This window comes from Octopus sinensis, linkage group LG25 (assembly GCF_006345805.1).
Source record: "Octopus sinensis linkage group LG25, ASM634580v1, whole genome shotgun sequence".
In the NCBI taxonomy this organism is placed as follows: domain Eukaryota; kingdom Metazoa; phylum Mollusca; class Cephalopoda; order Octopoda; family Octopodidae; genus Octopus; species Octopus sinensis.
Window position 1 is genome coordinate 4,931,905 of NC_043021.1, and position 21,747 is coordinate 4,953,651.

At 41.9% G+C, this 21,747-nt stretch overlaps 1 protein-coding gene across 1 annotated transcript in view; it reads right to left on the reverse strand.

Moving 5' to 3' along the window:
* Positions 1-21,747, reverse strand: part of LOC115224444 (ubiquitin carboxyl-terminal hydrolase 5) — a 43,304-nt gene that overhangs the window by 15,547 nt on the left and 6,010 nt on the right. The window contains exons 3-12 of the mRNA XM_029795347.2: positions 17,931-18,056; positions 16,478-16,535; positions 14,368-14,486; positions 13,524-13,630; positions 10,909-11,144; positions 8,819-8,913; positions 7,440-7,633; positions 7,241-7,312; positions 3,836-3,917; positions 1,614-1,736 (exon numbers count right to left, since the gene is read on the reverse strand). Of these exons, the coding sequence (XP_029651207.1) occupies positions 1,614-1,736; positions 3,836-3,917; positions 7,241-7,312; positions 7,440-7,633; positions 8,819-8,913; positions 10,909-11,144; positions 13,524-13,630; positions 14,368-14,486; positions 16,478-16,535; positions 17,931-18,056 (1,212 nt within the window). The remainder of the gene's footprint in view (positions 1-1,613; positions 1,737-3,835; positions 3,918-7,240; positions 7,313-7,439; positions 7,634-8,818; positions 8,914-10,908; positions 11,145-13,523; positions 13,631-14,367; positions 14,487-16,477; positions 16,536-17,930; positions 18,057-21,747) is intronic.

Sequence of the window (21,747 nt, forward strand, 5' to 3'; positions counted from 1 at the left end):
ATTTGACTGCGGCCATGCTGGAGCACCACCTTTAGTCGAGCAAATCGACCCCGGGACTTATTCTTTGTAAGCCCAGTACTTATTCTATCGGTCTCTTTTGCCGAACTGCTAAGTGACAGGGACGTAAACACACCAGCATCGGTTGTCAAGCAATGCTAGGGGAACAAACACAAACATACACGCACACACACATATACATATATATACACATATATACGACAGGCTTCTTTCAGTTTCCGTCTACCAAATCCACTCACAAGGCATTGATCAGCCCGAGGCTATAGTAGAAGACACTTGCCCAAGGTACCACGCAGTGGGACTGAACCCGGAACCATGTGGTTGGTAAACAAGCTACTTACCACACAGCCACTCCTGTGCCTATTTCATTAATCATCCTTAAACAAACTTTATTCAGGCACCTTTTGAGCAAGATGGGCTACTCAACCTGAAGAAAATTCAAACTGGGTCCTACTTGCAAGGTCATGCACAGTTTCATCTTGATATGAGATAACCATGAAGTACACACATGGTTGTGACGCATGTACCTGGTGTACCCTTATCAGATGAGTAGTCATGATGGGTGAATTGGGCTTCATACATTTGTACCCCAGTGTCACTTTGATTACACATGCTGCTCTCTCGCTCAGTAATAATAATTCTTGCTATTAAAGGCACAAGACCTGAAATTTTGGGGAAGGGGGCAAACTGATTACATTGGCCTCAATGCTCAACTGGTACTTATTTCATTGACCCTGGAAGGTCGAAAGACAAAGCAGACCACAGTGGAATTTGAAATTAGAGTGTTGGACAAAATGCCAAGTGGTATTTCTTTCAGTTTTTCACATTCTAACAAATCTGCCAACTTGATGATGATGATGATAATAAAAATAATAATAATAATAATCCTTTCTTCAATAGGCACAAGGCCTGAAATTTTAGGTGGGACTAGTCAATTACATCAATCCCAGTGCATAGCTGGTACTTTATTTTATGAACCCCGAAAAGATGAAAGACAAAGTTGACTAAATTGACTCCAGTGTTCAACTGGTACTTATATTATTGACCCTGAAAGGATGAAAGGCAAAGTCGACATTGGCAGAATTTGAACCCAGAATGTAAAGACAGATGAAATACTGCTAAGCATTTTGCCTGGTGTGCCAACAGTTCTGCCACTTCGCTACCTATTTCTAACATAGGCACATGACAAATTTCAGGACAGGAGTTAGCCAAAAATATCACTCCCAAATATATAACTGGTACCTGTTTTATCAACTACAAAGGATGAAAGGTAAAGTTGATCACAGCAGGATTTGAACTCAGAACATAAAGGGTTTTTTTATGAAATACTGTGAGGCTCTTAATAGTAAATGGCTCTAGTATAGCACAAAACCTGGAAATTGAAGAAGTGGAGTTAGTCTACTGTATCGACCCAGGAAAGGATGGAATTGTCCTTAGTTGGAATACCTAATAGTCATAGATCTACTCCATCACAATTAAAAACAACAACAACTACTACTACTACTACTACTACTACTACTACTACTACTACTACTACTATTACTACTACTACAAATCAAGCAGTGCAAGAACAAGCACAATAATCAATGTCTAACCTCAATGAAATTGATGAGGTGGAGGAAATATTCTTCAGCATCTTGTTGGCGCTTGGAAGAAAACTCTGGATGACCTCTGCCAACCAGCGTCTTGAACATCTGTGGTCGGATTCCTTTAGGTGGCTGTCAACATAGAATAAATAGCAATAAACAAACAAAAACAAACAAATACACAAAAAGCAATCACCTCTTTCTCCATTTCTAAATTTTGCAGATAATTTTTAATGCACGGGTTGATGTAGAGTAAAGAGTGTAAACATTCATACACCATCACTATCTTTCCAAATCCGGCTGCATTTCACATGGAAGTTTTTGTCCCCTAAAGTCATCTTGGTGTATAGGTCAACCTACTCTTCCTCTTTCACTTGTTTCAGTCATTTGACTGCGGCCATGCTGGAGCACCGCCTTTTTTTTAGTCGAGCAAATCGACCCCGGGACTTATTCTTTGTAAGCCCAGTACTTATTCTATCAGTCTCTTTTGCCGAACCGCTAAGTGACGGGGACGTAAACACACCAGCATCAGTTGTCAAGCAATGCTAGGGGGACAAACACAGACACACAAACACACACACACATACATATATATATATATACATATATACGACAGGCTTCTTTCAGTTTCCGTCTACCAAATCCACTCACAAGGCATTGGTCGGCCCGGGGCTATAGCAGAAGACACTTGCCCAAGATACCACGCAGTAGGACTGAACCCGGAACCATGTGGTTGGTTAGCAAGCTACTTACCACACAGCCACTCCTGCGCCTACCTTTTTTTTTTTTTTTTTGGCTATAAATTACAGTGTCAAAAATCTGACCTGTGTACCAGAAAATACCTTAAGTCCATGCTTGTTCACTTTACACCTGTTTTGCCATACTTGCAAGGGATGGACAAGTATGCTATTTGAGGAACTGTTTTATGGAAGGATACTAAGGGTCACTTATTTCATACATTTTCAAAGGCACAATCAGCCCAATTTGTTAACACCAGAAATTGACAACAACACTGACCACTGAGATCCCATGATTAGGAAGTGAACTGCTTGATTACACAGCCACGCCACTACTTACAAGGGGCGTTCAATAAGTAATGCCCTTAACCCACTTCCCATAGCAGTAGAGCAACGAAACTAGGCACAGTTATTAGTCTTTTTCTACATAGGAACCACCCAGAGTTACGCATTTCTCCCATCGTTTGATGCAGCTCTGGAGACCGTTTTTGTAGAAGACCCCAGCTTGGTCCTCCAACCACGACATGACTTCAGAAATCAAGGCTGCATCATCTGGGAAACGCTTTCCTTTCAAAAACAACTTCATGGCTGGGAAGAGGTGAAAATCAGAGGGTGCAAGGTCAGGAGAGATGGGGGGATGGGGGAGGAGTTCATAGCCGCATGCCTGTGCTTCTGATCTGGCGACACGTGAGTTGTGGACCGGAGCGTTGTACACCATACGTACATATATACAAATACATGTACATACATACATATATATATATATATATATATATATATATACATACACACACATACATATATGCACACACATACATAGATGCAGACACAATATCTTTTATCTTTTACTTGTTTCAGTCATTAGGTAGCGACCATGCTGGGGCACCCCCTTGAGGAAGTTTTAGTCAAATGAATCGACTCCAATATTTTTTTTAAAGCCTGGTACTTATTCTATTGGTCTCTTTACTGAACTGCTAAGTTACAGGGATGTAAACACATTAATACTGGTTGTCAGATGGTGATGAGAAACAAACATCGACACAACAACACACACACACATAGGCACAGCATGCTTCTTTCAGTTTCTGTCTACCAAATCCATTCATAAGGCCTTGGTCAGCCTGAGGCTATAGTAGAAGACACTTGCCCAATGTATCACACAGTGGGACTGAACCCAGAACCATGTGGTTGAGAAGCAAGCTTCTTATTTATTTATTGTCCACAAGGGGCTAAACATAGAGGGGACAAACAAGGACAGACAAAGGGATTAAGTCAATTATATCGACCCCAGTGCATAACTGGTACTTAATTTATCAACCCCGAAAGGATGAAATGCAAAGCTTCTTACCACACAGCCATGCCCATGCCTATATACACACACACAAAAAAAACACAGACACACATACAGACTTACCTATTTATGTAAATATACACACACACGCATACATGACAGAAAGACAGATAGAGATACTAAATTACTGATATAATACTTACCGGCATATATTCTTCATCTATCTCTGTCTCATTTGGTGGTTTAGAATATTCACCAGAAAGAAGACCATGAGCTAACTTGGCCCTGAGAGAGCAAGAGAGGGAGAGATGATAAAATAAAATGGATAGGAAAGGTATATATAAAGATAGACATAAGAAAATAGTAAAATAATTTGTACATGTAGAAGAAATTAGAAGATGAATTCTTAGCTGGCTCCAGTATTGTCCAGAGTCTCCAAAATAACAAGCATATGCACAAAAAGTCATAACAACCTGTTGGAAATACAAGCTAAATTTCCCTCAAACCACACCAAATGTCTTAAAACAAGAAGGACACAGGCTACAATGCACTATGTTGTTTTAGATATACACTCTGTCTGAATAGAAAGACAGGAGGATCACTACTAAATCCCCTTTAATCATGAGTCTGTCTGATCAGGACTGATTGACACTGGCTCAAAATCCTCTGCAGCTAAATATCAGATTATTGTAATAATAATGAAATTATTGTATACAGTGCTCAGGCGCACCACAACTTGTCAGACAGTGTGTATAAAGTATATGCAGTAATGTACAAATCTCTGGAAAGCAAATAATGTATGAGTCAGATACATGCTTGTGTGTGTATGGAGGGGAGAAAATCAGGTGTAGTGTTGGCGAATCTCAGAAAGCATGGAAGTTTTGAAGGATGCAGTGCTCTGACAACTAACAACTGATGCCAGCAGTTTGTTCCATGCTTCAGCAACTCTCAGCGTGAAAAAATGTTTCCTAAAGTCATGGGAGCTGTGCTGTTTTCTGACTTTGTAAATATGTCCACAGGTGTTGTGATATTTAGCTGCAAAGGATGCAATAGTTAGCCACCACAAAAAAAAAAAAAAAACTAGGCCAAAATAAGAAGACAAGAGGCTAACATTTTAAGTGCAGACTTGCATTGAATACAATGAAACAATTGGGTCCACCATTTGTGGCTGCTCAGTCCTTGCAAAGTTGGAGTGTCTCCTGAGAGACAACTGAGACATCAGCTATGTCAATTAGGCAATATGCAGACCTGACCAACATATAGATTGAGAAGTAGCATATATCAAATGAAACCTTTTCGATTTGAATGGCAATTTTTAAAAATAATTTCCACGTAACTAAACACTTTTAAACTTCGTATACTGGTAGAATGTGTTTATAAAACATCTTTTTCTCTTGGCTTTATTGAGAAAATTCTATAGTTTGTAAGATATTTGTTGGTTTTTTTTCTTCAATTTCTGCAATTTCAACCAATCAATGACGTCTATTGAGGTAAAAAAAAACATTCTGTGCCGTATGAATATGTCCTTCGTTTAAGAAACAGATTAAATTGTTAGCATGCTGGGCGAAATACTGCTGAGCATTTCGTCCAGCATGCTAACAATTCTGCCAGCTCACCACCCCAACAATAATAATAATGATGGTCTCTCCCATCCATTTTGATGCTTGAGTGTTTGACGGCGAAGATTTAAAGAGAAAAAGAAGCTGCATCTATTTGTGATGAATGCATGAGTGTAATTTGAGTTCAGGGATGGATTGTCGAGCATCAAACATAGAAGTTATTCCTGTTGTCATCAGAGTATTGGGTTCAATACCACCCAACCTGAAGAAATTTTCGGACACTTTAGAAATGCCTAAGTGTATTACAAGAATTGGCTTTACTTGGAACTGCACACATACTGCATAAAGTACTGCCTATCTGAGGTCTCTGTTGTGACTTGACGGACAAGTACAAACCCCTAGTACACACAATATCTTCAATCTACAACATCACAGTATTGGATACTGTGCAATTTTTCAATAATAATAATAATAATAATGGTTTCAAATTATGCCACAAAGGCAGCAATTTTGGAGGAGGGGATGAGCCGATTACATCAAACCCAGTGTTCAACTGGTACTTATTTCATCGATCTCTAAAGGATGAAAGGCAAAGTTGACCTCAGCAGAATTTGAACTCAGAACGGAACAACGGGCAAAACACTGCTAAGCATTTCCTCCAGCATGCTAATGATTCTGCCAGATAATCTTTTTCTACTAATAGGCAAATAGCCTGAACTTTTGGTGAAAGGGGCAAGTCAATTACACTGACCCCAGTGTTCAACTGGTACTTATTTTATCAAACTCAAAAGGATGGAAAGCTAAGTCGATCTTGGTACAATTTGAACTTAGAGTGTACAGAGGAATGAAATATCACTAAGCATTCTCTGGCATGCTAATAATTCTACCAGTTCACCATTTCAATAATAATAATAATAATAATAATCCTTTCTACTATAGGCACAGGGCCTGAATCTTAGGAGTAGGGGGTAGGTGATTACATCAACCCCAGTACTCAACTGGTCCTTATTTTATTCGACCCCCGAAAGGATGAAAGGTAAAGTCAACTTCGACGGAATTTGAACTGGGAACATAGTGACAGGCAAAATACTGTTAAGCATTTCATCCAGCATGCTAGCAATTCTGCCAACTTGCCACAATAATAATAATAATAATAATAATGATAATAATAATAATAAATGCCCTGATGCAGTACCAGGCAGTGGCTCTCGTGGCTTCTGATCTTAACTGATTGGAAGTGTTATCATGTACATTGTTTTGTCTTGGTATAAAAGATGGGCTACAGCAAATATTCTGTTCAATACCACAGATTTGCTTGTCAGTTGTTTGACCTTAACCAGTTGAGCATGTCCCTTAGTGGCTGACGATATGTGCATCTCTGATCACGAGCAGAAGTAGTGGGGGAGCATCACAGCCATGTGTTGAGAGGGATTCTTTGGGGTTTGGATTCACCTTTGGAAACACGGGTGGTTCGTTCAACATCCTTAAACAATTCTTATTCAGGGACCTTTTGAGCGGGATGGGCTACTCGACCTGAAGAAAATTCTAACTGGGCCCCACCTGCCCTGTTTATCTTGATATGAGATCACCATGTTGAGCACATATGGTTGTGATGCATGTGCCTGGTGTACCCTTATCAGACAGGTAGTCATGATGGGTATGCTGGGCTTCATATATTTTACCCCAGTGTCACTTTGATGGCATGCAATGCACTCACTCAATAATAATAATAATGGCACGTAAAAAGCACCATCCGTTCGTGTCCGTTGCCAGCCTCGCCTGGCCCCGTGCCGGTGGCACATAAAAAGCACCATCCGTTCGTGGCCGTTTGCCAGCTCTGTCTGGCACCTGTGCGGGTGGCACGTAAAAAGCACCCACTACACTCACGGAGTGGTTGGCGTTAGGAAGGGCATCCAGCCGTAGAAACACTGCCAGATCTGACTAGGCCTGGTGAAGCCTTCCGGCTTCCCAGACCCCAGTTGAACCGTCCAACCCATGCTAGCATGGAAAGCGGACGTAAAACGATGATGATGATGAATAACAACTTACATTTGAACATTGAAGTCAGAGGTCGGATTAACTGGAGCACCAGCAAAGATGGCATCTCTACAATCAAAGTACCTGGGGGGAAAAAAAGAGAGAGTAAAGTGTGGGTTGGAGTGAGAGAGAGAGAATAAGAAAACAATGAAAGAGAAAAACAAAGAAAAAGAGGCAGTTGATGAGAAACAAAATTGATAAAAAAACTCACTTTTCCTGAAAATCTGGGATGGTGAAAATCACCTGCATCACAGAATTCATATAGCAACTGTTGCCAAGGTTACGCATACCCGTGCAGCCTGGCCCATAGAGGGGGGTCAGCTGACTGCCAGACTCCTGAATCACATCCCATTCACCGATCTTCTGATTCAAGTCTATCTCCAGCTCAACCATTGTTTTTTCTGTCTACAGAAAACAAAATTCGTCTGAGAAAGGCATGAACATCACAACACAATCTGTTCCCCATTATACATACACACCCACTGACTTTGTAATTTGTGTGGCCCTTGACCGAAAAGTGAAAAGATCAATATTACATATATTCGAATGTATAAACCCCTGTGTGTGTGTGTGTGTGTGTGTGTGTGTGTGTGTGTGTGTGTGTGTGTGTGGTGTGTGGTGTGTGTGTGTGTGTGTATGTGTGTGTGTGTGTGTGTGTGTGTGTGTGTGTGTGTGTGCATGTGAAAGACAGACAGACAGACAAAGGGACTATGCAGCATGTGTTTGTAAATGATTGTCTGTGTGTACATAAAAGAGGGTGGTGATGTGTGTGTGTGTGGTGTGTGTGTGTATGTATATATACATATATGTATGTATCCACAATGCATGCATAGCTGCATGTATATGTTTGTGTGCAGTACCTGTGTATGTGTGTAGGTGTGTGCATATATGCACAAGTGAATTGGTGAAATGTCTGTATCCACTACCCTAAATGGCCACAGTGCAGGTGGTGCTTGCAGCTATGGTATATGTAGTGGTAGTGATGGTATAAGTAGTGGTAGTAGTGCTACTGCACCTACATTCACTGCTTTTCTCCTCTTCTTGTTCTTTTAGTGGTGGTGGTGGTGGTAGCAGTAGTAGGAGGATTGTGGAGGTGCAATGGCCCAGTGGTTAGGGCAGCGGACTCGCGGTCATAGGATCGCGGTTTCGATTCCCAGACCGAGCGTTGTGAGTGTTTATTGAGCGAAAACACCTAAAGCTCCACGAGGCTCCGGCAGGGGATGGTGGTGATCCCTGCTGTACTCTTTCACCACAACTTTCTCTCACTCTTACTTCCTGTTTCTGTTGTACCTGTATTTCAAAGGGCCGGCCTTGTCACTCTCTGTGTCATGCTGAATATCCCCGAGAACTACGTTAAGGGTACACGTGTCTGTGGAGTGCTCAGCCACTTACACGTTAATTTCACGAGCAGGCTGTTCCGTTGATTCGGATCAACCGGAACCCTCGTCGTCGTAACCGACGGAGTGCTTCCATCCAGTAGGAGGATTATGATTGGGAGGCAGGGGCTGTGATTGTGGTGCTGTGGTGGTGATGGTTGTAGTCATCATTGTTGTCACGGTGATAATAATGGTAAGGCAATGACAAACTCACCTTTTGCAAAGAGGCAATGTTGATGCCAAAATGGGCCAGGTGTTTGGCAAGGTATGGATCTTCTACCATGTCGTCTTCATCATAAGAGTAAACATCTGCAAAACAACAATTATAACTACTACAACACAACAACAACAAAGAACAGACAGTTTTCCTCTGTCTGATGGCTCTGGCAAAAGAGATTGTGCAATGGACAAGACAGGAAAAAAAAACCCAGAAAATACACAATTTTCTATTCAACATTTTTTTTAATATTCCATTTAAAATGGAAAATGAGGGTTGATGGTTATGTGCTTACTCCCTATCCGTACATGGTCGATGCCAGCGCAACCTTGACTGGATTCCGTGCCGGTGGCACGTAAAAAGCACCAGCCGATCGTGGCCGTTGCCAGCCTCTCCTGGCACCAGTGCCAGTGGCACGTAAAAAGCACCCACTACACTCACAGAGTGGTTGGCATTAGGAGGGGTATCCAGCTGTAGAAACACTGCCAGATCAGACTGGAGCCTGGTGCAGCCTTCTGGCTTCCTAGACCTCCAGTCGAACCGTCCAACCCATGCTAACATGGAAAACGGATATTAAACGATGATGATGCAGGTGAATGTGGCAAGGATGGCCCCAGTGAATGGACCTACTGTAAATCTGTGCCCGTAGGCTAAAGAGTATGAAAGGGAGAAGACCATTTGCCCTAATGATGATGGGTCCACTTCATACCAAAACCCAGAGCAGCAACATCAGCTCTGGTTCTATGATACAAAATCTCTTTTTAAAGAGTTGCATATTTAAATGAAAACACTAATGTTGGTAGTGTTCGGAATTCCCTGGAAATAGTTACTGTTTGGTAAGTAAATATTAAGAACTTACTCTCTATTCTCTGTTTACAGATAAGAAATACAAATACGATCCAGGTGAAGACTGGACTTGGTGAAATCATAAAATTGCTGGCTTTGCACCAAAGTTAGAAATAACATTATTATTATTACGTTTATGGCCATATCATGTTGAATGCACCAGTTCTTGAGCGATCACCAAAGTTAAGCAAGGTCAAGCCCAGTTAGTATTTGGACAAGTGACCACATGGGAAACCTAGCTTCTCACTTTTTAAGGTGGTGAGCTGGGCAAAAAATGCTTAGCAGCATTTCATTAATCTATAGGTTCCAGGTTCAAATGCTGTCTGGATTGACTTAGCCTTTCCTCCTTTCAGGGTCAATAAAACAAGTACCAGCCAAGCACTGAGATCGTCTATGTTCTGAGTTCAAATTCCACCAAGGTTGACTTTGCCTTTCAACCTTTCAAGGTCAATAAAATAAGCACCAGTTGAATACTGGGGTCAGTGCTTTCAATTGGCTCCCTTCACCAAACTTGGTAGCCTGGTGCCAAAATTATTATTATTATTATTGTTGTTGTTGTTGTTGCTAAGTCTTTCTCTGAAAGTTTCAAATCTCAAATCCCTCAAATCCATCCAAGCTGAATCCAGTCTACCACAACAACTTGAATCACAATATTGAACTTCTGTTGGGCTAACAACAAAAACATGACAGTGATGTTGATAGCAATGCAATTGCCGTAAATTCTCGAGTATAATCCGCAATTTTTTCCCAAAATTTAAAAGTCAAAGTCCCTAGTGCATATTATATACAAGGTTAAAAATGAAAATTATTTTCTAAGCAATGTCCGAGTCTCTATTTGCTGTCCGGCAATGTTTATTCAGATGCATTTTGTGATGTCGGGTGCGAAAATACCTTAAATCATCCATAACTTGCAGTTAGCAACATTTATTAAACGTTATTACTGTCATTTCTTTATTTTCTGCAAACAAAATGCACAAAAAAGCTACACGTTTGCATTATGTTATATATATACAATAATAATAAAGGACATTACCGTATACATTTTTACAAACCAAGGGCGTTATATAGACCTCCTTGACTCAAGTTAGAAGAGGTACGCATTATACACAAGGTTTAGGTTTTACAGAGGTACAGCCCCCTAAAAGTTCCCTGCATATTATACTCAAGGGCGGACTATACTCGAGGATATACGGTACATTGATGATGATGATGATATCAAACAAACCCAAATTTCTACTCACCGGCACCGTCAGCTGTTATAGTACCCAGCTTCACAGCAAGAGGGTACTTGGTTATGTTGTAATAATCAACAGCATGATTGTTACCGCCACTGCCATCAAAGAAACGGCGCCCACATAGGATGGCACCGTCTGTGAGGTTGAGCCACAAGTTAGTGGTCAGTTCACACATTTCACACTTCCAGCCAGTTGGCGGGATCTTCTTGCCATTGTCCAGTTGGAGCAGATTTTCAGCATGTCTACAAAAAAAAAGGAAAGGAAAAAAAAAAAAAGGTATTTGGTGAATTTGACACACACACACACATATTCCACTGTAAGTTGGTTGGTAAACAAGCAGAGACAACACAAGATCTTCAGTTGAGAATTGAGAATGTTCTGTACATAGAACTTGGCATGATGAAGGTTTCTGTTCTTTGAGTGCCACATCTTCTGACACCTAACTGAAAGTGCACCAGGCTGACCACATCATGAGAAAATCTGACATTGTTTCAGAGAGATCCCACCAGTTTCCTTCAAGATTTCTTAACCCAGGATGAGTGTTGGCTTCATCACTTTGATCCAGAGACAAAGAGATAATCCATGCAGTGGAAACACTCCCTGCTCACCTTCTTCAAAGAAGGTCAAGGTCATTTCATCTGCATGGAAGGTGATGCAAAAGGCATTGAGTTTATTGACAATCTTTAAAAGGGCCACACCTATTTCTTTACTATCCACAAGGGGCTACACACATAGGGGACAAACAAGGACAGACACATGGATTAAGTCGATTATATCGTCCCCAGTGCGTAACTGGTACTTATTTAATCGACCCTGAAAGAATGAAAGGCAAAGTCGACCTCGGTGGAATTTGAACTCAGAACATAGATGGATGAAATACCTATTTCTTTACTACCCACAAGGGGCTAAACACAGAGAGGACAAACAAGGACAGACAAATGGATTAAGTCAATAATATCGACCCCAGTGTGTAACTGGTACTTATTTAATCGACCCCGAAAAGATGAAAGGCAAAGTCGACCTTGGCGGAATTTGAACTCAGAGCGTAACGGCAGACGAAATACAGGTATGCATTTCGCCCGGCGGGCTAACGATTCTGCCAGCTCACCGCCTTTAAAAGGGCCACACCATCAATGGAGAATACTATGCCAACATACTGAGGCAGTTACAAAAAGACTATCAAGACTAAATGCCCAGGAAAATTGATGAAAGGGGTCTTGCTTCATTAAGACAATGCTCCAGCACTTAAGTACTTGCTTTCAACGGCCGCTGCACATGAATGCGGCCTTCAGTTGGTTGTTCCCCTTCCCTATTCTCCTGATTTTGTCCCACCTGACAATCATCTGTTCCCCAACACGGAAAAACACCTGGCTGGGAATCAGTATTGCAGTGATGATGACATCATACATGCTGCTGATGGATTACGTTACATAACGCGACCTTCCTTTTTCGAAAGGGTAGGGTACAGTTTTAGGAAATTCGGCTGCTATTTCAACCATGAACATATATCTTTTATTGGCGAATGCGGCCATGCTGGGGCACAACCTTCAAGAAATTTAGTCGAACGAATCGACCTCAGTTAATGATTTTAAAGGCTTTTACTTATACTATTTTCTCTTTTGCCAAACTGCTAGGTTTCGGGGACATAAGCACACCAACACCGGTTATCAAGTGTGCGGGACAAACGCTGACAAAAAGACACATGCGCACGCACACACACACAGAGTTCCACTTTTTTGACCAAGAGGATGAAAACTTCTTCGCTAATGGGATCCAGGCACTGCAACACTGATGGGAGATGTGTCATCATCATCATCATCATCAGCGTTTAACGTCCGTTTTCCATGCTAGCATGGGTTGGACGGTTCAACTGGTGTCTGGGAAGCCAGGAGGCTGCGCCAGGCCCAGTCTGATCTGGCAGCGTTTCTACAGCTGGATGCCCATCCTAACGCCAACCACTCCAAGAGTGTAGTGGGTGCTTTTTATGTGCCACCTGCACAGGTGCCAGAGGAGGCTGGCAAAACGGCCACGATCGGGTGGTGCTTTTTACGTGCCACCGGCACGGGGGCCAGATGAGGCTGGCAGTGAACTGAAAAGGGGACTACATTGAAAAATAAACTTCATTTGGTCACATTCCATCAAAATATTTTGGTCAGCCGATGAACTTTTCAGCCAACCCTCTTAGTCACTGACCAGCCCATGTTGAGATCGCTGACCTGACTATTCTCTAGTTCTAGCTCTCTGGTTCATGTCCCTCGAGTTTTAGGGACATTATAAAATGCACCCAGAACAATCAGTGAAGCTGTTGACAAACAAGTAGAGATTGCACAAGGTTGGCAGAACCCTTCCAGTCTTGTCGAGGACATGGAAACCTCTCTAGTTCGAGGGACATGATAAAATACACCCAGTGTCTCTGTGAAGGGGTTGGTGATAGGAAAGGTACCCAGCTATAGAAGACAAACCAAAAATAAGATATATGAGGAAGATGTGGCCCTCCAACCTGTCTGGAAATGCACGATAGGATCAGTAACTCTGAATAAAAACTGATTCATACTTTGATGATCCATTCAACCTATGCTGGAATGGAAAGCAGACATTTGATGATGGGGATGATGACTTACTTGCTTATGATTCTCTTGTCCCCTTCCCAAGATCCTGTTGCTAATGCTGCTTCTTCCATCTTCAGAGCGTCTTCAGCCTCAATGATGGCAATAGCCGACAGGTTCACCTACAATAGAGACATCACACGAAATAGATAAACAAGAGATGACAGGCAGGCAGACATTCACACACACATGCACACACATACATACACACACACACACACATGCACATACGTGCGTGCGCACACACACATGCACACACACACACATACATGCACGCACACACATGCACACACACACACACACATGCAAACACATACATGCACACACACACATACATGCATGCACACACATACATGCATACACACATGCACATACACACACACACACACAAATGCACACACATACATGCACACACACATGCACATACACACACACACATACACGCACACGCACACACATGCACACGCGCACACACACACACACGCGCGCGCGCGCACACACGCACACACACACACACACACACACACACACATGCACATACGTGCGTGCGCACACACATGCACACACACACACATACATGCACGCACACACATGCACACACACACACACACACATGCAAACACATACATGCACACACACACATACATGCATGCACACACATTCATGCATACACACATGCACATACACACACACACACAAATGCACACACATACATGCATACACACATACATGCACACACACATGCACATACACACACACATGCACACACACATACACGCACACGCACACACATGCACACGCACACACACACACACACACAAACTGAAATACACATATCTATGTGATGGTGAAAAATTACAATTTCAGGTAATTGCGGGTCTGGATATGGAAGAACATTCCAGTCAGGCAGGGCAAGCACAGATATATCTTCAACAAACTCAAAAGACTTCTGGTTAGCATCAAAACCTCCTTCAACACCTAAAGGAAAAAACAGAGAGAAACAAAAAGGGAGCTTTCAGTTAAAAACCATTTTAAGAGGGCCATGTTCAGAAATTAAAATCAAACCAAATCAAATCAGATATCAGAAAGCAGAACCAAAATCGAAGTCGATCAACATCAATGGAAATTTGGGCTGTGATACCAGTGCCGGTGACAAGTAAGCGAACCATCCGATCGTGGCCGTTGCCAGCACCGCCCCAACCGGCCTCCGTGCCGGTGACACATAAAAAGCACCATCCGTTTGTGGCCATTGTCAGCCTCGCCTGGCCCCTGTGCCAGTGGCACGTAAAAGCACCATCCGTTCGCGGCCGTTTGCCAGCTCCATCTAGCACCTGTGCAGGTGGTACGTAAAAAGCACCCACTACACTCACGGAGTGGTTAGCGTTAGGAAGGGCATCCAGCCGTAGAAACACTGCCAGATCAGACTGGGCCTGATGCAGCCTTCTGGCTTCCCAGACCCCAGTTGAACCGTCCAACCCATGCTAGCATGGAAAATGGACACTAAATGATGATGATGATGATGAAGAAAGAAAATGTGACTCTGATAGTCAAGAAGAATGTAATTAAGTTTATTACTTGCTTCAATCACGAGACTGTGGCCATGCTGGAGCACTACCTTGAAGAACTTTTAGTCAAATGAACCAACCCCGGTACCTATTTTTTTTCAAGCCTTATAGGCGCAGGAGTGGCTGTGTGGTAAGTAGCTTGCTAACCAACCACATGGTTCCGGGTTCAGTCCCACTGCGTGGCACCTTGGGCAAGTGTCTTCTACTATAGCCTCGGGCCGACCAAAGCCTTGTGAGTGGATTTGGTAGACGGAAACTGAAAGAAGCCCGTCGTATATATGTATGTATATATATATATATATATATATATATATATATATATATGTGCATGTGTGTCTGTGTTTGTCCCCCTAGTATTGCTTGACAACCGATGCTGGTGTGTTTATGTCCCCGTCACTTAGCGGTTCGGCAAAAGAGACCAATAGAATAAGTACTGGGCTTACAAAGAATAAGTCCCGGGGTCGATTTGCTCGACTAAAGGCGGTGCTCCAGCATGGCCGCAGTCAAATGACTGAAACAAGTAAAAGAGTAAAAGAGAGTAAGAGTATACTAATTCTATTGATCTCTTTTGCCAAACCACTAAGTTACATGAACATAAACACCCCAGTCACCAAGCAACAATGAAGGTGATGATTATTTTCCATGCAGCTGGAAGACACCCTTCCTGTTGTCAATCCCTTTTACTTGCCTATTATAACATGCGTGAAGGTGACATTGTTTAGTGGTTAGGGTGTTGTGTTCATGATTATAAGATTGTGGTTTCAATTCTTGGCCCGGGCAGTGTCTTGTGTTCTTGGGCAAAACACTTCATTTCCTATTGCTCCACTCCACTCAGCAGGCAAAAGTGAGAAAATTCTGCAATGGACCAGTGTCCCATCCAGAGCAGAAATTCATAAATTTATATGCTAGAGAGCCTGGGGAACCAGCCGTATGTGCCTTATGGCTTTTTTTTTTAATATATAGTTACAAGCAGTATCGCCCGGCGTTGCTCGGGTTTGTAAGGGAAATAACTATATAAGCATTTTTAGAGAGTTACTTCCCTTATATAAACCGACCAAAAAAAAATGCATTAAAAATGCGAAAAAATGATGGTAAATTTTTTTATAATCGTAGACTCATCGTAGACGCGCGCTAATACCCAGAAGGGCTCGATATGAATCACGACTATAAGATACCCGCTTTTGGTTAAACTGCACCGCAAAATGTGGGAGTAGTTAGGAATCTAAATCGGAGGAGACAGACTCTCACACACACAACTTCAGTTTTATATATAAAGATAACATGCAGGGCTGGCTGCAGTATTCCTTGGATTTCTTTCTGCACAGCTACCAACTCACAAGATAAACAGAAAATCAGTAAACACCTCCCAGATCCAGTAGATGTCTAAAAGAGAAGTAAACTTACCAATAGCAAGTCGAGTGGGTTTCTTCAAGGGAGGAGGATCTTCTGAAGCTTTCTGAATCTAAAAATAAAGAAACAATATTATTACTATCATCATCATTATCATTATTATTATTATTATTGTTGTTGTTGTTGTTGAGTGAGAGAAGGTACAAGTGTGACTATATGTTAAAAAGTAAGAGTGAATGAGAGTAGGAGTGTATGAGTGAGAGTGTGAGCAAGTGTGTGTGTGTGTGAGAGCAGGTACTAGTGTGAGAGAGAGAGAGTGTGTGTGTGTTTGTGTGTGTGTGAGTGAGTGAGACTGTGTGCAGGTGAGTGAGAGTGTGTTTGAGCAAGTGAGAGCATATGCAAATGAGTGTGTGCATGAGTGAAAGCAGATGCCAAAAGAGGGTGTGTGAGAGAGTGAGTTTGAGCGAGTGAGTGAGAGTGTGAGTGAGCAAATGTGAGTGAGCAAGTGAGAGTGTGTACCAATAAACCTATCCTAGTACTTATATTTTAAGTCTGGTACTTATTCTATCAGTCTCTTTTACTAAACTGCTAAGTTACAGGGAAGTAAACAAGCCTCATAGTTTCCGTCTACTGAATTCACTCACAAGGCATTGGTCAATCCAGGACTGTAGCAGAAGACAACTGCCCAAGGTGCAGCATAATGGGACTGAACCTGAAACCCTGCGGTTACAAAGCGACATTCTTAACTACAGAGGCATGCCTGCGCCTATGTTAGGTATGATATCATATACAAGTGGGCCTTGCGCAAATGTGTAAAAGAAAGCAAAACTGCAAGCAGGCCATTGTAAAATGAAGTTACTAACCATCATAGACAGGTGGATTTCAACCAGGGTTCATATAACCTTTGTGGGTCCATATACAATTCTGTTATTAAAATTGATCTTCAATAAATTGCTTATACTTCTATAATATATATATATATATATATCACGTGACCGACCAGACCATCAGATGTTGTTACACATCACTGGTCACAATGCGTTCGCATTGTTTTAGCCTTCGAATGACGCCACCCCGCTGGCTAAGCGAGCAGGCCAACAGAAGAAAGAGTGGGAGAAAGAGTGGTGAAAGAGTACAGCAGGGATCACCACCCCCTGCCGGAGCCTCGTGGAGCTTTAGGTGTTTTCGCTCAATAAACACTCACAACACCCGGTCTGGGATTCGAAACCACAATCCTACGACTGCGAGTCCACTGCCCTAACCACTGGGCCATCATTATCATCATCGTTTAACGTCCACTTTCCATGCTGGCATGGGTTGAACGAATGACTGAGGGCTGGCGAACCAGGTGACTGCACCAGGCTTCAATCTTGATCTGGCAGAGTTTCTACAGCTGGATGCCCTTCCTAATGCCAACCACTCCGAGAGTGTAGTGGGGATGGGAGTGAGAGAATGAAAGACTGAAGGTAACACAACTGTTTCCAGTTCTCTGAAGGTAACAACTTACTGTTTTTCTCCTCCGTTTAATATGCAAGAAGACACCATTGCCAGTCTTTTTGAAATGTTCTTCTACGTACAGCTTGCCTAGACCCAGAAATGTATTCATACAAATGTACAAACCAGTTTCACTCTCCTGGAAAAAAAAAAAGAAAAAGAAAATAAAAAGAACAAAAAATAAGACAAATATTACATTCAACAAAAGAATTATTGGTGTGAAGAAGAAGATGATTAAAATTCACTGAAATCAAAACCATGTCAAGATAAAAAGAAACAGCGCACACAGATTGAAGGCTACAGAGAAGCGACATAACTCCACTATGTGTGTGTGTGTGGTGTGTGTGTGTGTCTCTCCTTGTTTTTTTTTCTGTGTATCTTTCTGTCGAAGAGCGTAGGCTCGAAATGTAAAAGACTTTTTCTATTCCTGAGCGCTATACTAATACATTTGTTTGTTTGTACTCCACCTGCCTTCATCTTTTGTTTATTTTCGTAAACTTTCCCTTTATACTTATATATATACACACACGCGCACAAACAGGGGCAGGCATAGATGGGTCGTAAAAAGTTTGCTTCCCAACCACATGGTTCCGGGTTCAGTCACACTAAGTGGCATTTACGGGCCAGTGTCTTCTACTATAGCCCCAGCTCAACCAAGGACTTGTTAGTGGATCTAGCAGACAGAAACTGAAAGAAGGCTGTTGCATGTGTATGTGCACACACACACGTGTATATATATATTTAGTTAGTTAGTTAATTTTTTGGCTCAAAAAGCAAAAAGCAAGGCCATGTAGGGGGACATGGAGTTATGTACAGGGTGGTGTTCATGTAAAGAGTTCAGGCCATTTCTGGTCAAGGGAGACTTTGAACCGAGCGGTCATCGGCATCTTTACTATCTCGTCCGGCAGCTTATTCCACGGATCCGCAACCCGGACGGAGAAAGCCCCTCTCCTTCGATTGAGATGAAATCGTCGCAGATAGAGCTTTTCGGAGTGACTCCGCAGCCGACGCTCTGGAGCAGGAGTGAAGAACAGCTCTTTCAAGAGGTTACACTTTCCGCTTATGATGTTGTGAGCAAGAATGAAATCACAACAGCGGCGGCGTTTTTCTAGAGAATAAAGGTCAAGCGTCTTCAGCCTTTCTTCATAAGACAAATGCTTGAGACCAAGAACCATGCGGGTAGCCAGCTTCTGGACTCTTTCAAGATGCTGTATGTCGTTGAGGAGATAAGGAGAAGAGGTTTGAATCCCGTACTCCAATATGTATATATAAATATATATATATGTATATATGTGTATATTTGTATGTATATATCTACATGAATATATATATGAAATATGTCACAAACATTTTTTAACTAATCTAAACTTTGCTTATGCCTCAACACAGCTTGGCACTAATGTTATGGTGTGTATATATATATATATCGTCGTTCATCATCATGATGATGAACGACGATATATATATATATATACACACCATAACATTAGTGCCAAGCTGTGTTGAGGCATAAGCAAAGTTTAGATTAGTTAAAAAATGTTTGTGACATATTTCATATATATATTCATGTAGATATATACATACAAATATACACATATATACATACACATATATACACACATATACATGCATACACACACACGCACACACATATATACATACACACACATATATATATATATATATATATTAGCAGTACTACCTGGTGTTGCCTGGGTTAAAGAGAATAATAAAATTTTAAGATGCTGTTGAGATTACGCAGGTCCCAGCTGCCAGTAGCTGAGATACCTACTGTCTACATTAATAAATCTCCAACCCATCCCAGCATGGAACGTAGACATTAAGTGAAATGTTAAAAGAAAGTTTTCAATCCATATATGTATATAAAGATATAGAGAGAGGGGGGAGAGAGAGAGAGAGAGAGAGAGAGAGCTAGCTGGTTAGACAAACAAGACAGATATAGACAGATAAATAAGAAACAGAAAGATAGATAGATATAGAGATAGAGATGAATAGAGAGATAAATAGAGAGATATAGACATCACTGACGCTAGAAAACCAGAAGTAGATATTTTTTTTAACTTTCAAAGACATGAATCTACTATAAAAAGCAATATTTTTTTTAATGACTAATGGATGTAAGGGAGAGGATGTGGACCTGATGTGAATACCAAGGCTGTGGACGGGGATGAAGCTGAGTACATCTCTGTTGATGCCATCCTTGACAAGTCCAGCAGTCTGGGCCTCAACCTGCCAGTGCCCATGAACTGTGCAGACCATACTTTCAACTTGGTAGCCAGCATGGATGCTGACAAGACTCTTGACAGCGCTTAGCTCAAGTTGGCCTACACGAAGGCCATGTCCAAGGAACAGCAACTGTGAAATATGCAGAGCCGCAGCACAGTGGCAGCAGACAGCATTCTGAACATGCTGAAGAGGAGGCTGATCCTTCTCTCTTGCACACTGCATCTAATTCTTATGCCCAACTTTTCCTTCAAAACACTAACACTCTATTGTACATTGTACACTGACATTGCACATCCAGCAAAGCATACTAGGTTCATTCCTCTCTAGCCTTCATACGTCTTCTATATTCAGGGTCCATGTCTCACTAACATGTAGCATAGCTGTTTGTATACATGCATCATACAATTTTCCATTCACTCAGAGAGAGTGGTTGCCAACAGAGATAAAAGCTCTCTAAATTTTTTCATCCTATTCTTATTCTCAAGCTTTGGTGTTGGAGAAGACTTTTACAGATTCCATGGACAGCGAGGCTCACCAATGGAGAAGTTCTTAAGCTGATCAGGCTGAAAATGTCGCTAGAAACTAGGATCACCAAGCATAGATTGGCATATTTTGGTCATATTATGCGGAGAAAATCCCTGGAGAAGGACATCATGCTCGGAATGGTCAGTGGCAAGAGAGGAAGAGGCTGACCAAGAACCCGCTGGCTTGACACCATCAAGAGGGATACCAGAATGGACATAGCCAATCTGAAAGAAGCAGCCCAGGATGGAACTGACTGGAGGACACTGATCCAACGAGTGACCGAGAGTCGACTTCGACTGAGCGGATAGATAGATAGATTCTTATTCTAACAACTACACTTTCTGTATGACCTCCCCCGCTACTAATTAGTCTTCTAGGTAGCAGAAATTATCCACTACTTCTAACAAGCCTTCAGGGCATCTGAACAAATCAATTTCCTGAGAATCTGTAGTTTTTATGGCTCATGCATCTTCCATATACAAATACTAATCTGATAATCTTCCTATTGTTCCACTGCATATCCGTGTGTCCATAACTTGCACTGTACACCATATGGAATTTCTGCCTACACCTTTCCTACATATCAAGCAGGGCCATTTACCTGAAGGGGCTAGAGTCCTGTTTAGTTTTCTAATCTTAAAGCCCTTCAATTTCAGGTTTTGCTTCCACACCTGGAATCTTTTTTTTCTAACTCTGATACAGAATCTGCTATGAGAGCAAACGCATCAGCATAAGGCAGTTTCCAGGGGCAGCCTGTTTTGAATTCTTCTGTTATGGCCTGGAGGACAATGATGAAAAGGAGAAGCCTAAGAATTGAGCCCTGATGAAAACCTACGTGTACAAATTTATCATTGTACTCGTTAAGTCTCACCTTACTGAAAAACTCTGTACAGGACCTGTACAGCTTTCACAAGCCACTCGTCTACCTCTACCTTTCTCGGAACCCACCATATCACATAGTGAGGTACTCTATCAAAGGCTTTCTCCAGATCAACAAATGCCAAGTATAGCATCTTATTCTTAGCTAAATACTTTTTCTTGCAGCTGCCTGACTATGA